The sequence below is a fragment of the Nothoprocta perdicaria genome, unplaced genomic scaffold (assembly GCF_003342845.1).
Source record: "Nothoprocta perdicaria isolate Ctin4 unplaced genomic scaffold, notPer1 scaffold_121, whole genome shotgun sequence".
NCBI classification, from domain to species: Eukaryota; Metazoa; Chordata; class Aves; order Tinamiformes; family Tinamidae; genus Nothoprocta; species Nothoprocta perdicaria.
Window position 1 is genome coordinate 1,316,841 of NW_020454328.1, and position 15,629 is coordinate 1,332,469.

The 15,629-nt window shown below is 48.2% G+C and overlaps 1 protein-coding gene across 1 annotated transcript in view; it reads right to left on the reverse strand.

Annotated features, from left to right (window-relative positions):
- Window positions 1–2,339: 2,339 nt before the first annotated feature.
- FBXL20 (F-box and leucine rich repeat protein 20) overlaps window positions 2,340–15,629 on the reverse strand; it is an 18,872-nt gene continuing 5,582 nt past the window's right edge. Inside the window, exons 3-14 of the mRNA XM_026054434.1 lie at window positions 14,471–14,545; window positions 12,408–12,502; window positions 11,917–11,985; window positions 11,644–11,739; window positions 10,601–10,727; window positions 8,996–9,070; window positions 7,273–7,403; window positions 5,877–5,937; window positions 5,270–5,314; window positions 4,340–4,396; window positions 3,830–4,042; window positions 2,340–3,106 (exon numbers count right to left, since the gene is read on the reverse strand). Of these exons, the coding sequence (XP_025910219.1) occupies window positions 2,999–3,106; window positions 3,830–4,042; window positions 4,340–4,396; window positions 5,270–5,314; window positions 5,877–5,937; window positions 7,273–7,403; window positions 8,996–9,070; window positions 10,601–10,727; window positions 11,644–11,739; window positions 11,917–11,985; window positions 12,408–12,502; window positions 14,471–14,545 (1,152 nt within the window). The 3' untranslated portion in view covers window positions 2,340–2,998. The remainder of the gene's footprint in view (window positions 3,107–3,829; window positions 4,043–4,339; window positions 4,397–5,269; window positions 5,315–5,876; window positions 5,938–7,272; window positions 7,404–8,995; window positions 9,071–10,600; window positions 10,728–11,643; window positions 11,740–11,916; window positions 11,986–12,407; window positions 12,503–14,470; window positions 14,546–15,629) is intronic.

Below are 15,629 nucleotides of genomic sequence, written 5' to 3' on the forward strand. Positions count from 1 at the left end.
AGCCGCGCGCCCGGCGCCCCGTCCAGCACGTCGCAGATGAGGCCGAGCACGCGTTCCAGGCTGTCCTTCTGCAGCAGCGGCAGGTAGCGGCCCTGCGCGCGCGGGGYGCCCGCCGCCTCGCCCGCCGGCCCCGGGGTGCCCAGGGTGCCCCCCGCCTGCACCGCCACCTCCAGCTTGTCCTCCTCGATGTCCTCCAGCACCTGTGGGGACAGGGCGCGTGGCGGCCTCCGGGGCGGGTGGCATCGCGCCCTGCTCCCGGACCTGCTCCCAGCGGCTCCTCACCAAATCCATGGCCGCTGGTGCTGTCCTCGCCGCCCCGGGCACGGCTCTGCCGATGTCAATGCTGCAGGAGGGACGGGACGGGGTGAGGGGACACCACAGCACCCCCATGGACCCCCATCCCCCCCAAACCCAGGGGAGGTCCTAAGCTGTGCCTCCCCCCCCACCCCAGGACCCAGCACAGAGACCCCCCCAGCTCATCACACAGGTGAGGGGAGCGGCGGCCGCCCCTGCGCTCACCGCCGAGCCCCGGCCCGTCTGCTGCCGCCTGCGGCGCTGCCCCGGCGTCACAAAGCAGAGGGGACCACGGGGCCGGGGGGGACAACGGGGGGAACCAAGGTGACCCTGCAGCATGGGGGGGGGAACAGGGAGTGTAGGGGGGGTGTACATGTACAAGCCAGCCCAGACACCTATACACCCAAATCTGCGTTTCCTTGGGTCTTTAAAATAAGCGTATACATAGAAACATGTAATGGAAATAAATGAATACCTAGAAACACCCCCAAACTGCACGGGGATCGGCGGATGGTGCCGGCACCAGGGCGGAACGCGGCGGGGGGGGCGCAGGACGCCGCTCGTCCCCCCCTGGCACCCACTCCTCCTGCAGCCAACAACCCCCGACACCGACCGCGGCGCGCACGGAGGACGAGGAGGACGAGGAGGACGAGGAGGACGCGGAGGACGCGGAGGACGAGGAGGCCGCCGCCAACCCGGCTCTCGGGCACAACCGGGGCGCCCCCGAGGGCTCTTCCCCCCCCCCGGGAGCCGCAGGGAAAGACCAGGCTTGGAAAATGGTTCTTTATTGGTATTTATAAATACAAACATCAGGAAGAGTCCATTTAAAGATGGATAATTTGACTTAAAAGGACACTGTCAACTGGTTTTGAGCTACCTTATGCTGTTACCCTGTGCGGGAAAAAAAAAAAATAATGCTTTGGGTTCTGTAATTCTCAAGTTTTTCCCTTGAAAACGGCTTTGTTACAAAGAGATCAGTCAGTCAACTCTACCCTAGGTTACAAACCCATTCCAGCTCCCGCCTGCCCCAAGCTGCAGGAACCCCCGTGTTTGTTTGTGCAAATCCTGTGAGCGGCCGGCGCGCCGCCCGCGCAGCTCCGCTCTCCCTCAGCGCCCCGAGCGCCGCGCGCAGCGGGGCTGCACACCACGACCAGGCTCCGGGAGCAGGGCGGACCGCAGCGCCGAGGCGGGTGAATAAATACATCGGATTCAAAGCAATCCATGGGAGAGGAATGGGCAGGATCCTTCCAAACGCAGCGGCGCYGGGGCCTTCCCGGCAGACTCCGCAAGACGCTGTGAAGCGCGTATTGACGGGGGGGAATTAAGTTGTAGGTGAAGGGGACGCAGCTCCCGTGGGGCCAAAGGGCCCTTCTGGGGGACAGCGCCGAGAGCGGGCCGCGACACACGGTCCTCGCTGGGAGAGCCCTGGCGAGGCGAAGGCAGCCGGCCCTGGAGCCGCGGCTCCTCGGGGGGTCCCGCCGCCCGGCCTCGCTCCCGGGGTCGCCCGGCTCCGCCGCGCCCCGAGCGCCTCCAAAGCGGCTCGTCCCAGCACGTCGCGGCCGCGCCCCGCTTACCTGGGCGAGGTGGGCTGGCCGCGCAGCGCCCCGGCGCCCGCCGCGGCACTTCCGACCCTGCTGCTCCTTCTGCTTCAATTAGGGAGTCGTTATGTCTCGAGCAGGGCAAGAAGCAGAAAAACAAACAAACAAAATCCTACTTYGCTGCTCCTTCCGAAGTGGGTGGGAAAGGTGGAAAGAGCCGCGGGGAGAGAGGGGAGCTCGCCCCCCCTCTCAAGGGTTATATCCTCATCACGGGGGTAAAACCTGCACCATGAAACCAAAGGGGACACCCAACCACTGGTAAAACACGGGCCGAGGAGAGCCTGGCCTGCCCTTCAGCTCACTTTCTGTTTTAAGATCTTCTTAAAAGGGTAGCACGGGCTTCTGATGGTGAAAAGTACCCTTTAATTGTCGATTCATAATTTGTTTGGTAAATTCAAAAAAAAAAAATTAGAAATTTGTTTAAAAAAAAAAAAAAGGAGCAGGACATGGAAAGGGTAAAAAAAATGAGGCTGACATTAGGAGATTTCAAGCTGTATCACAACAACCTAGGAAGCCTCTGAGCTGACCGCTACAGACACGGAAGGGACAGAGGAACCGTCAAGGGGAACATGCTCAGGGCGGCCAGCAGGGCCCGGGACGCAGAGCGCAGCCCAGCCGGCTGCCCTTGGCTTCCCTCACTGAAAAGGGACACAAAACGTGTTTCTTTATGTTTTTTTTTTTTTTCCTGAACAGTAATGTATGGTTAAAGCATGTTTCCTTTCTCTCCCTCTCCCCCTTTCCAAGGATTTCAGGTACTACTCCAACTCTCAACAGCAGCATCAGTCATTGCAGGTTCTCAAGACCCTCCTCACCGCACTGCTTCTGGCTGAGCATGCCCAGTGGGAATGGTTCAGAATCAGACCAATCCACCTACAGAAGAAGCCAACGCAGCTCCAGCTCCCACAGCCCCGAGTTCACGGGGCTGCTGCAACTGGTGGGGTGTGTATACGTATGTGTATGGGTGGCTACAGGGCCTGGCACCACAGGCCCCTTTCACTGGCCCTTGCAAATGACACTGGTATCGCTTTCCTCGAAGATACTGGTGTCCACCGTAACTCTACAAGTGTTATTAAATACTCAGTTTGCAAGGATGCCCACGTCCAGTGTCATAGGATGATGCAGCATCTGCAGAAGCGTTGTCTGCTGCCCCCAACGGAGGGAGGTGGAGTCACAGGAGCGAAGTAGGCATGGACTTTAATATTGGGTAAATGGGTCTGAAAAGAGAAACACAACGTGTAAGGCAGCAGCAACAGCGACAGCGCAGGAGTCAGATGAAGAGAGGCTGAGYGGGGCCTGGTTTAGCTGCCTATTGGGGTATTTGGATGCTCTTTGCAGTTAAAAGGGTGCCATTCCCCTTGTTTTACAGATGCAGAAACCAAGACGGGAAGGAATCACTTGGGACATGGGTGTCTTAAAATGATCCAGTTAGTGACGAAGCTGCTCTGGCTCCGTATCCCATCCACAAGGGCCATACAGCCTCCCGCCTCTGCAGCAAACTGACTGCRTTACAGATTAGCTCCATCTTTTAATATAAATGGGAAGTATCAGTATAAAGCACTCTACAGTCTACACTAAATTCACAGAGTTGTCAAGGTGGAGGTGCCATTCTACACGTCTGCCGTGGCACTAATTCTTGATCCCAGGTTTAATGAACACCATCAAGGGTAGGTGCACGTTAAAGCAAGCAGGCGCATGCGGGGTCTCCCGCTCTCCTTTCTACTCCTCCACAACGGGCACAGCAAGCACACTTCTTCCCCACCCGCTMGTGTTCAGACCCATCCCACCTTCTCTCGGTGGAGGAAGACATTAACTTTATAGAGGATTGCTCTGGCAAAACACTCGAGCGCCAGATTATGGGGGCTTTGTAAGAGCTCTCCTGCCTCCCCACCAGATGCAGCGAGGCTGTGGCGTGAGCACTCGTTTATTTTGCTTTTTACCCTGAGTCTCTTGATTCCTGCTCGTGTGATCTGCTGACAGTCGTACAGTTCTATCCTCTCCAAGCTGTGGCAGCTCTTCAGGTGCTCCAGGGAGGCGTCCGTGATAAGGGGGCAGTTGTCCAGCTCGATCACCTCCAGGCGGTCGTGTGCACAGGCTCCGTTCCCCAAGTGGCGAATCCCGTCGTCCGTGATCAGTTCACAGTGGGATAAGCTCTGCACCCAGACACAGGTAGTTAGCAGCCTCTGTCTCCACCAGGTAAGAAGCCAGCACCACTGCCTCTGCACTGTCCTATAATTCACTTGCAGGCAGCTCTGGGTGCCTGGCATATGATTTAATGTTAGCAGTAGGGGAGGGACAATAGGTTCCTCAGGGTCGAGTTTCTAGMGGAGTTTTTCCAGGCTTTCCCAACACAACTATGAAGTCAAAGAGACAACCACCCCCACAGGCAGCACCTGAAAGCCTGCTGTTCACAGGAGGAAAACGCTGCACGTCTTGCTCATACTACTCACCAGAACCTGAAGCCGTGGACAGTGTATGGAAAGCTGGATTAGTGTACTGTCTGTTATCTGCAGAGGGGAAAAAAAGGGAAAAGCCTTTTCATGCTGGACACTTTGCACAAAGCCTATTTTTCCCCTACGCTTTCCCCTAAACTTTTGCCTTTCTTCCCCTAAACTTTTGCCTTTCTTCCCCTAAACTTTTGCCTTTCTTCCCCTAAACTTTTGCCTTTCTTCCCCTAAACTTTTGCCACGGTCACTCCTCTGAGTCCCTCAGGAACTCGATTCCTACCCGGCCAAATCAGAAACCAACGGAGGTGCTCGAAGGACTGCTCGGTTGCCGAGCCTGCCTTGCTGCTGCTTCTCACCTCCCTGGACAGCCGTCATGAGACAAGCTCACAGCGGAGGCCAGTGAGCAGACAGCTCCAAGAGCACAACTCCTCCTAAGCACTKGCTCCTGAAAGCAGCAGACGTGTGAAACCCCCTTCCAACGCTGCAGATGGCTGCCCTGTTCTTCAGGAAGAAAGAGAGCCTTGACCCAATGGAGCTCTAATCTAAAAGTGTCCAGGAGGGAACTTGCTGGGCTATGTCTGTTCAGAGCAGTCCAGGGGACACAGTCCAATTTTTCCTTTCTGGGCTCATTTTTAAAATCACTTCCTGTCTGGACCATTTTAAGTTCCTCTTGTGATCGCCTGCATTTCTGCCCTGTAAACATCAGGAAGTACMGAATACTGGGCTCAAACCGTTCTCATGGCAGGACACAAAATCCTATCATCTCCACCGTCTTTATCTTATTCCAATCTGTCCTTAGGCTTGGCCGATTTTTCCATAGGCTCTCGAGTAGATGCAATCCTTCTCGAGCTGGAAAAGCAGCCTAGCAGCTTTTGATTTTTGCTGCAGTGCTACAGATGTACAAGTTTCAACCACAACCCCAGCACCTCCTACCTGGACGCACTCTTCCAGGTCCATTTTTTCCAGCTCGTGGCAGTTCTAGGAAGAAGCAGAAGAGCGAGTGCACAAAATCAGTGCAAAGTTCAGACAGCAAATATAAACACATCGAGAGTAAAGACAGTCCTTTCTTAGAAGGGAATGTTTCTCTCCATGAAAATGTCATGATTGAAGGGAAAGTTTGCTGCTTCTTTAAGCAGCAAATCAAATATACTAGAGAAAATTAAGTATATTAAAGAAAAGCTAGCATTTTTTCCTCACTTATAGGCAGCAAATTGCCTTTATTCAGGGAAAGTAAAGGAAATTAAATTACAGGTCAGTCATACAGGACGCAGATTAAACTAATAAAACATTAAGAGATCATAACTCCCAAGTATTYGACATCTCAAATTGCCCGCATGTCYTCCTAGATGGGGGCTCAGGACAATCCTGAAGACACCAGGTATTATGTACAGCCTAATTTACATCACTTAACTTCCCCTCAAGCTTCAAAACCAAAAACACGACAAGCATCTGCATGCAGGAGAGAAAGCTACTGGTAGTTGAGATCTATCAAGAAAACAAAGCAGAGAGACTTGGTGAACGRGTGGAAATCAGCACTTACCCTAGCTAGGGTAGTAAAGCCCACGTCTGTTAGCTGAGAACACCTTGCAACTTCTAATATTCTGCACAGAAAGAATTTACAATAACCATGGTGCAGTCATTTCGCCTTTCAGAGTGTTTCAGTAAAAGCTGCCAGCAACCCAGGAAAGTTTGACCCGCTTTAGGCTGTGCCCTCCGAGAGGACGATTTGCACAGAGCATCTCCCCGCTACACCTGAGCGCGGGTCACAGGAAAAAATACAAAAGAAGTCAGGCTTCTTTTTCTTTATTCTCCTTTATTTATTTGTTTATTCTCCTTTTGCCCCAAGGACAGAGCTCACTGTGAAATGGGCTTTAATACAAGCTCGTGTGTAGGGCACCCTGGAGGGCAGGCAGGAAAGAGTAAATCTTTAATGCCACAACAGAAGATTGGGAAGGAGGCAAACGGCTGCTTCTGTGACAACGGGTGAACCTTCTGCCAAACAGCTACCGCAGTTCTAAAGACRTTTAATTCCTGGCATTTCTGTATTTCTCTTCCTTTAGAGAAAAGGAAGCCAACTTTCCTGAAATGCATCTGCATTCTGCTTTATGAAACTTCATGCCCTAAAACTGCAGTTAAACATAAGCCCAGAAACCACATGGAATTGAAGTCATGTTTTACCTTCCTCTTTGGTTTCCATACACTTGTATGTTGTACTTTTGTACCCATAATTCTTTAAATCAGCTGATCATAGGAGAAAAAAAAGGATTCTTTTCTCCCCCCTGGACGACACTGTATCTTAAGCCATATAATTCCATCCACACAGCTGTTATAGATACCAGATAATCGCTGTCTTCTTTCTGCACCGGGTCATTTTCTGAATTACAGCAAAATATTCTTGAAGAAACTTGTCTAATAAGAATAAGCATCTTAATAACAAAAAAGCAAGCACCTGCAGAGATGAWGCTGGAAGCCCCCTCTTTCAAGCACAGTCAAAACTGACACAATTCCATCTGCTATATAATCACTAAAACCCTGTTAAAAATCACCTATCAAGAAGAAAAATTGCTGATTAAATGTGTTTTCAGTTCTCAGTACAAGGGCAACCTAACCTGAACTGTTTTCCATTATAAAAATGTAGATGTACAAGCGGTTTGGAAGAATACTGTTAGGAAGTGAAGCCGTTGGCAGAACACACCACCACAGCAGGGAGCTCTTTTATCACTGTTCCACTTGCACAGAGCTTAGAAACCAAAGTTTGTGTGCAGCTGCWCTCACCTCACAGCAGAAGCCTGAAAATAAACTCAGAAATGAAGTTTCAGACTAGAGAACCCCCCCCGAGCCTAAGCAGCTYGATGTTATAACAGCATGTCACCAAGCTCCTATGCTCAAATAGGCAACAGGTCACGAAACTTAGGTAAGCCTGCACCAAAACTTACCTAAGCCTTGGGCAGTTCTGTCCCAGGGCATTCAGGATGGCATCTGTAATGTTAGAGCAGCCTGAAGCACACAAGGATTGTAACTTGTGGCATCCTCTGCATATTGTAATGAGACCATCATCTGTTATTTGCTACAAGAAAAACAACAACAACATCACAAGCCATAACAACGTAGGTGGACGTGCAATGCGCTGCACATTTTGCCCTCAAGACTTCCAAGCAGGCGCTTCACTCGGGCCAAGTTATGCTTCTTTTGAGCAATAAAAAGAGAAAAAAATGCATTCAAACATTTCATGGGAGCAGCTGGACAGGCCAAGCTGCTCTGCAGCAATATTCTGGACGGGCTTCCACATGTGGGACACGTTTCTGAGCCAGACTGCTTCTGCACTGGGGAAAGACGGGGCAACACAAGCAACCCTTGGCTTCCTTTGCAACACTTGCTCGTAAAGAACAAAAGAAAAGGTGAAAAAAAGAGCACCTGTAAAGTCATAGTCGCACAGAAAATAAGTTTTGTTTGCTTCTTTCCTTACAAATAGTCTTTTAAAAATACATCTCAATGGTTGGGGACCAAAATTTCAGCTGCAAGACACTGGATTGTAGTCTAGACCACAGCAAATCCAGGCCAGGGCCCTARCGACTCCATCAATCTGGCTGCAGATTGTTGTATCTGCACCCCCTCTGGATACAGAGGGCTCATTCCAGTTCTCTGCTAACAAGTGCTGGGTGCCAACAGTGCTCAAATCGGTTCCAGATGTTACCCTGCGAGTGCAGAAGGCCCCGGGACTCAGCCCAGCTGTGGCACGAGCTGCGTGGGACGATGAGTGACGCACGCAGAGGGTGCCAGGGTTTAGAAATCCAGGTTTGTGTGCAGCTGCTCACCAGGGTCACCACAGAACGGCTGAGCTTCGAAGGGACCTCTCAAGATCATCTAGGCCGACTCAATGAACAGACAGGCAGAGGTGGCCCAGGTTAAGCCTCGCTCACTCCTACAGCTTCCAAGGAACTTAAAAAAGGAAAATCCTGCCCAGATTTCAGATGCAGCTCTGGCATTTGCTATTAASAGTTCACATCTTCCTTGCAAGGAGCCAGGCTCAGGTGGATGGACACCAAACCTTTAGTCAGTCTAGGATTTGCTAAAAGTCCTTTGTACACTGGAGAGAAAGAAAAAAAAAAAAAAGGACAGTCCTGCAGCCCTGGAAGCCTTGCCTGTTCCAGTGGGAAAGGAAGGGAGTGCCTAGGCATTCACTGTGTGGAGTAGATRCATGAGGGTATAAAAAGCTCCTTACAATTTCTGTCCTGGCTTAAACATATATTTTTGGCCCTGCAGAATAACTGGTTGACAATCCTGTGCATGGCAACTGCACTTCTTGGTTCGATTTTAAAAAGAGACTGGAGTGGATCTGGCTTGAACAAACATTCCAGCCCAATGGAAAGAATTTTTCCAGCTAGTCCTRCAAATGAGTTTACGAGCCCTGTGGGCAGGGCAGAGAGACAAGCAGCTCTGACAAACTGAACGCTAAAACAGTGTTTTGGGGGCTTATTCAACATTACCAAAAAGCTGTTTCTGTTTTTCATYTTTTTTSATTTTTTTTCTTTTTCTTAATTGCCCTGTCTGCACAGATGATGGTGTTTCTGGGAAAAAGGACCTTCTACACGGTTGTGTTTGAAGATGGTCTAAAATACACAATGGCTGAGCTGAGAAATCTCAAGCAGGTTTACTTACTAAGCATGTTTGAAGGTTTAAAGTCACCAGTTCGGGACAATGTGCGCCGATGTACTTGAGAGCTTCATCCTCAAGCTGCAAAGAAAAGGAACAGAGAATGAAGCAACCTCTTAATTCTTCGAATAATCTGTAAAGAGAGCTTTCAGAACAATAAAACACCATGGCTGGGATATGTACAGGGAGGGAGGGAGGGCAGTATATCAGTCTCAAAATACATAGCATTGAGTGCACATCACTTCTTACCACCTCGGGGCAGGGTTCAAAGACCCACAGCACCAAGTTACTGATTTAAAGAAACGCTGATCTGATCTGACAGGCATGACAAAGCAAGCAAGAAGTGAAATCAGAAACTATTTACAGAAATTTAGGTATTTCCTCACTAGGATCCAGGGAGGGCCTACAAATAACATGTTTTTATACTGCAATAGTTGCAGTTTCACTCTCAAATAAAGTGTTATTTCATCAGAGGGAGTACAACAGCCATCCATGAAGCTTTCCGAAAATAAGAAAGCCTGCAATTCTTAAATCTGTAAGAACAGATGGCAAATAATTGATAACAAGGATGTATTGACATCAATATTTCTCAGGACTCTATAAATTACTAGCAGCTCAAGCTGTTTCTATAATCCAAACTCCAAAAATAGGTGGAGATTGTTATGTCTCTGATCGAGTCCTCTTTTTATAGCCACATACACCCATCTTATAAATGACTGAAAAATGACTGACTACAGCCCCGACAGCCAAGCTTGCTTGCACACAAAATGTGTGTTATTGCTTTTTATACACAAGCGCATTACTTTCATACACAACTGCATTATTATAATTTTTACGTTTTTCTGCATGCATGCACAGGAAAAACATGCTTTTTGCAGAATAAAAACACACAGTTGTTTTTCTCTGTATCGGTGATGATATAAATAAGAAAATAAATAAATGTTCCTAAATAACCAAAGGAATAAGGAGCAAGGAAGTCAAGTACCAGCTGTAGGAGTCAGTGCATCATTTATATTCCAAAAAATGAGTATCACAAATCTTTTCAGGGAGTCTCTTCAGCATGTACTATCACCTACCTCAAAAGCTATCTAAATGTACGTAGGGGAATGGGATAATGTTTCCAACTGGCTGCAGAGAAGCCTTCACAAAGAGCTCACATTCACTGCGATTCTCTTTGACTAGCTAGAGATCCAAGAGACGTGCAGGGAAAATCCTCTCACCTGGTTACAGATCAAAGTACCACCAGACTCTCTAAAACGTTGAGCCTTCCAAAGATGGGTCCAGGCATGAGTAACAGAGTTATCTTAAAAACAATGCACACTCTTTCAGTGTGTTCCCAGTAGTGAAAAAAAGGAAGAATGATTTCACAGCTAGATATGCAATTTGTTCACTGTCCTACTATTCACGCTGAGCTCAAAGCTATTAAGAAATTTCAATAAAAGCACTTAATCTCCAGCCAGACAGACTGTGAATAATTTCAGTAACATAATATTTCTGGAAATAGAAAAAAAAAAAAAACCAATAAAACTACAAGACTTCATCCCCATACTTTCAGTTCCTGCAGAAACTAGCAGTCCTCACTCTGTTGGAGTGCTCTCTGCAGTGCCATACCTGGGTGCAGCCTCTCAGAAACAGGGCTTTGAGTCCCCCACAACCTCTCACTAGGGCCTGGATGCCATCCTTGGTCACTTGGTCGCACCAGGAGATATTCAGCTGTTCCAGCAGTGGACATCCCTCGCTTGGGAGACGAAAGGAAAAGCAGGTGCAAATTTGTTTATTTAGAGAAATGCTGTTTCAAGCCAGAATCTAGGAAATTCCCATTTGTGGAATCCCCACRTGCACAGGAGGCCCCCATCCAGGGAACTTGGCTTGGTCAAACATCATCCCCAGATGCAAAGACCTCTCCAAAGGCAGGAGTGGGAGCTTCGGTCTCCTTAGAGCACAGCAAAATACGGATTCATCCCCTTTTGGACACCTCCCAACTCTCATACCAGGACAAAATTTAGGAGCTTTCTGGATCTGCATACAACAAACCACCTTCATCGAAATGCAAACAAAGGGATGACTTCTGCCGTGCTGTTTCTAACTTCCCAGGTGCAACTCTGCATTGACAAACAGCTGCCAAGAGGAGTGAGATTCACACAGGTGACTTGCCCTCGTGCAGAGGTATACATGCCCTCATGTATTTGAGATAACTACAGCACAAATTTGAGCCTGTGAAATTAGAGACAAATAGGAAACCCCTGGAGCRGAGAAATATCCTGCTACAAAAATAATGTAGTCACTTATTTGCTTTTTCAAAGCTATGTTCTTCTTCCAGCTGCACCCTCCTCTTATTTTTCCATGATACAGCTGGGACATTACTAAAAATGTCTTAATAGCTCAGCCCCTATTACCTTTAGTGTTTTTTGCCTCCTTTTCTCTGTCCCAATCTCTTCCCACCAATATCTGATTTTTCCCTTCCTTTTCTAGATTACTTGGCAATTCCCTTTAGCAGATTTAAGTAGTTATGTGTCTCCTCAGCAGTCTGAGAAGACATCTCACCCTCATTCACAATGTGGTTGCATCCACATTTCAGTGTCTGCTGAGGCAACCACRGGGCAGCTCAAGCTACCTGCAGTCAACTGGCAAATGTCAATGTTGGCAGCTCCTACCTCAGTGCTTTCAGAGACAAGTTGGTTATGGAAGTGCAGGAAGCCAAATCAAGGTGCCTGAGTTTAGAGCAGAACTTACTGAGACTGGTACATGTACTGCAAGAGAACACACAACAGTGTCATCTGATGTGTTTATTCATACACATTTCATGTGATATGCATTATAATTGCCTACTGCACATCCCAGCCTAGCCTCCCCTTCCACAGGAGATGGGGAAAACAACACAGGGCAGGCAGCAAAGAGGATGACAGGGAGAAGAGAATGGTACTCACGCATCTGTGATCTTGGTGCAGCCATTTAGGTTCAGAACTTCAATATTTCTGCAATTCTGTGCAAATGTCCTTCATAAAGGAAAGATAAAACACAGCTTTCTTTAATTGACAGATTTCTCTGTGTTCTAAAACATTCGCTTTAACATCAAAGCATCAGAAAGTTTTAAGCAACTGCCTCAAGCAAAAAGGAMAAAAAGTAACTAGGGCTGTCCTGTATCTTGTGTAGGGACTTTGCAGACTAAAGGCAGAAGTTTGTCATTCAGTGCCCCTTATTTATCCTGCTTATCCCGGTAAGTTATTTATATTGATGAAAATAGCTACTGTGTTAAGGCAAAAAAAMCAATATAACAAAAAGGCTTATGTGCTACCGCTTTTGGAGGTTTTAAGATCTCAATCCCAAAGTACTCCCAAATTACTCAAGTCCTTTTCGATGGCGGAAATGGAATCATTCTTTGCGCTGTGTTTAGGAGCAAACAAAGCCATGCCAGTACCTTAACGCGTTGTCTCCCACTCCTTGACAGCCACGGAGGCTCAACTTCCGCAAGAAACCCCCACATCTTTTAGAAATATTCTCCACTACTCGACCCTGCCAGAGACAAAAAAAATTACATTAAAAATAACTACAAAAAAAAGGAGCTCAGCATTGACAAAGTTGAATTCAAAACTTTGTAGATTAACAACAGTTTGTTATTCTAGCTAAAACAGTGCTAAGAAAACAAAAAGGCCATCATAATAAGCTAAGACAGGGAGAGGGAGAATTATTCAGCTTCTGAAGATGGAGAGACGTGGAGCGATTACCCAGAGGCAGAGCAAGCAAGCTCAGGCTAGCGGGGGAGGAACATCCTCCAGTCCAGAGCTCCTGGGCATCCACACGGACCAGCCAAGGAGGACGAGAGCAGCAACCCCTCTGCTGCACAACAGGCAGAGAGCGCTGCAAATAACTACAGTGAATGTGCTAGAAAYGGATAAATTTCTACTGAAAAGACAGAATGAGGCAGAACTAGCCCATCAGTTTTAATCTCAAAGAAAAAGGGATGCAACCCCTTTTTTTTTCCCCCCTCCAACAGACTGAGGGCAATTCAGTTAAAGTGAACATTTCTCAGATATTTACCGTTTCAAACTAAGCTGCACCGCCCAGCACCTGACAGAAACCTGAAAGCTCAACCTGCCTTTCAGTGGAGAAAGGCTGCAGAATCCGGGACGTGATATGAACCTTTGCAGTTCCTCCAGCATGATTGCGAACTCATGTGCTTGGGCTGGAGGATTCAAAGACACTCATCCAATATGTGGAATTTACATGGATTGCTGGGGCCGAGCTCCTTTAAAGCAAATATGTGTCCATTGTGTCCATTTAGGGCACAAGGAAGCCTAAGCGCGTATTTTAGGTTAGGTACAATATATTTGTACTTGGTTTCAAAGGGGAGGTCAATGTTTAAGAAGGAACACGTGTTTCCATGTACAGAGAACATGGAGATATTAAAACCATGCAAAAGCCTCTCAAGAATGGGGAAAAGCCAAAAACCTTCCCAGATCAAGAACCATTAACAACTGGACTGTACCCCTACGAAAGCAAAGGATCACTTGGGTCCAGAACTGGCAGGGTTAAGAAGCTGAGTATTTACTATCGAGAACCAAAATCCCATGGTTTACTTTCTTCAAGCAGTCTCAGGCCATTGGGACCCCTGCAAACACACAGGAGTCACTGTCCTGTCCCTGGCACATCCTTTACTCGTGTATCTCAGCTGCCCAGATACGTGGCTGGCAGAGAGAGATTATTCCAAGTCCCTTCTTCATAAATATTATGAACATTTCCCATCAGGTGTGAATCTTCAGGGATCCTCTGGTTTCTGCCTGTCTAATGAACTAAAAATTATACACTTCCTACCTCCCTGCTTCAAATCGCTTTAAACAGAATATAAACATTTTGCTAAGAAACTTCAGGTTTGCCTCTTACCCTGTTTAATGAAATTTGAACTTTCTCAACAGCATGACAGCACCATCCACTCCAATCTGAGTTGTATGGGACCAAACTAACATAGAAAGAGGCAGTTCCACTGCAATATATTTTGAGGGCAATTTTGATCCAGGGCCCCTCTGCATCATCTTCATTTACACTTCAATTTTAATATTAAAGACAGGAAAAAGAAGCCTATTGAAGGCCATGTGTGAAAGCAAGTCCCTAGTCTCCACGGTCTACATTGACTTTATGTAAGCATTTTTGAGGGACAGGAAAGGTAGCTTAAGTTCTGCCATACATAAGCAGTAATTTTCACAAGAACTCCTCTTCCTTCCTTCTTTGTTTCCAGAATCCATATAAAAACATTCTCCCTTCATTACTACCTTTAAGTCTTGATACAGATAGAGAATTCCGTCCATTTTCAAAAGCTGAATGGATTGTCAAGACTTTAAAGACTCCCTGAAGCTAAGAGGAACTCAAATTAATGACTTCTATCTCCAGGGAGGGAAAAAAGGGTTACAGTGGGAGTATTAATCCATTCTAGGCTGTAATTACATTTTAACAAGAAAAATGGGTTTGTATGTCACTTAATTATACCTCAATATCCCTCTGGAAATTGAACAGGTCAATTCGCTGCCAGTTACTGCCATCCAGGGCCAGAACATTCCATGCCTTTATCGGGGGAAAAAATGTAAATGTGTTGTTAATATGAAAAAAAATGCCAGTGGGGACCTAGTTACAGTTTGTTCCTTTCAGAAACGACATTTCGCTTAGATGGAAAAGCAACAAGTCATTGCAACCAACAAGGAAAACCGTTCGGTTACCAGCATCCCTGGCTCTGCCCACGGCCTCACCTACGCGGCGCGCTCCTCGCCAGGCTAACGTGGCGCAGACGCTCCCGCGGCCGCGTCGAGGCCGGGCCCTCCACAGGAGGCTCCGCGGAGGCCAGGCCATCTTCACGGTTCGGGCTGGAAGCTAATCCCTTAATGAACATCGGGAGCTAAACCATGCGGATCGACTCCTTGCGCCTTGAGGCTAGTGGGTCCGATGGGAAAGGGAGGGACACCAGGACACGGGCAAATCGTGGGTGCAGAAGTGTCCCGGGTGCCTCCACTGATGAGAGGAGCAAAGCCCGGGGGCCAAGGAGGACTCACAGAATCACAGACTGTTCCAGGTTGGAAGGGRCCTCTYGAGATCATCTAGTCCAACCTTCCTGCTCCAGGATGGACCCAGAGCACGGGGCACAGGGCGGCATCCAGGYGGGTTTGGAGACCTCCAGAGAAGGAGACTCCACAGGCTCCCTGGGCAGCCTGTCCAGGGCTCTGGCACCCTCACAGTGCASAAGTTCCTCCTCACCTGGAGATGGAACCTCCTGTGTTTCAGCTTATGCCCATTGCCCCTTGTCCTATCGCTGGCCACCGATGAGAAGGCTCGTTGTGGTCAAGGACTGTGCGGTGAGGTCCGCTGAGCCTGGCACCCTCCACACCTTCTCTCACCTCCCGCAGGAAAAGGCGTTCAAGGCAGTTCCCCAGCTGGCTGCATGGGCTGCTGTGTCCCCCAGATGGAGAAACTCAAAAAACTTGGTATGCTGTTCAAATAAAGCACCCAGCTCTTACCTGAGCACCACGCGTGACTGTGTGCTTGGTCACRGCTTTGCAGCACTAATGACACTTTACTACCCTTAAGTGCCTTTTTCTTTGGAGGGTGAAGTAGGGAAGGGGCAGACAGGTGACAATGGGCTTACTAAAAAAAAAAA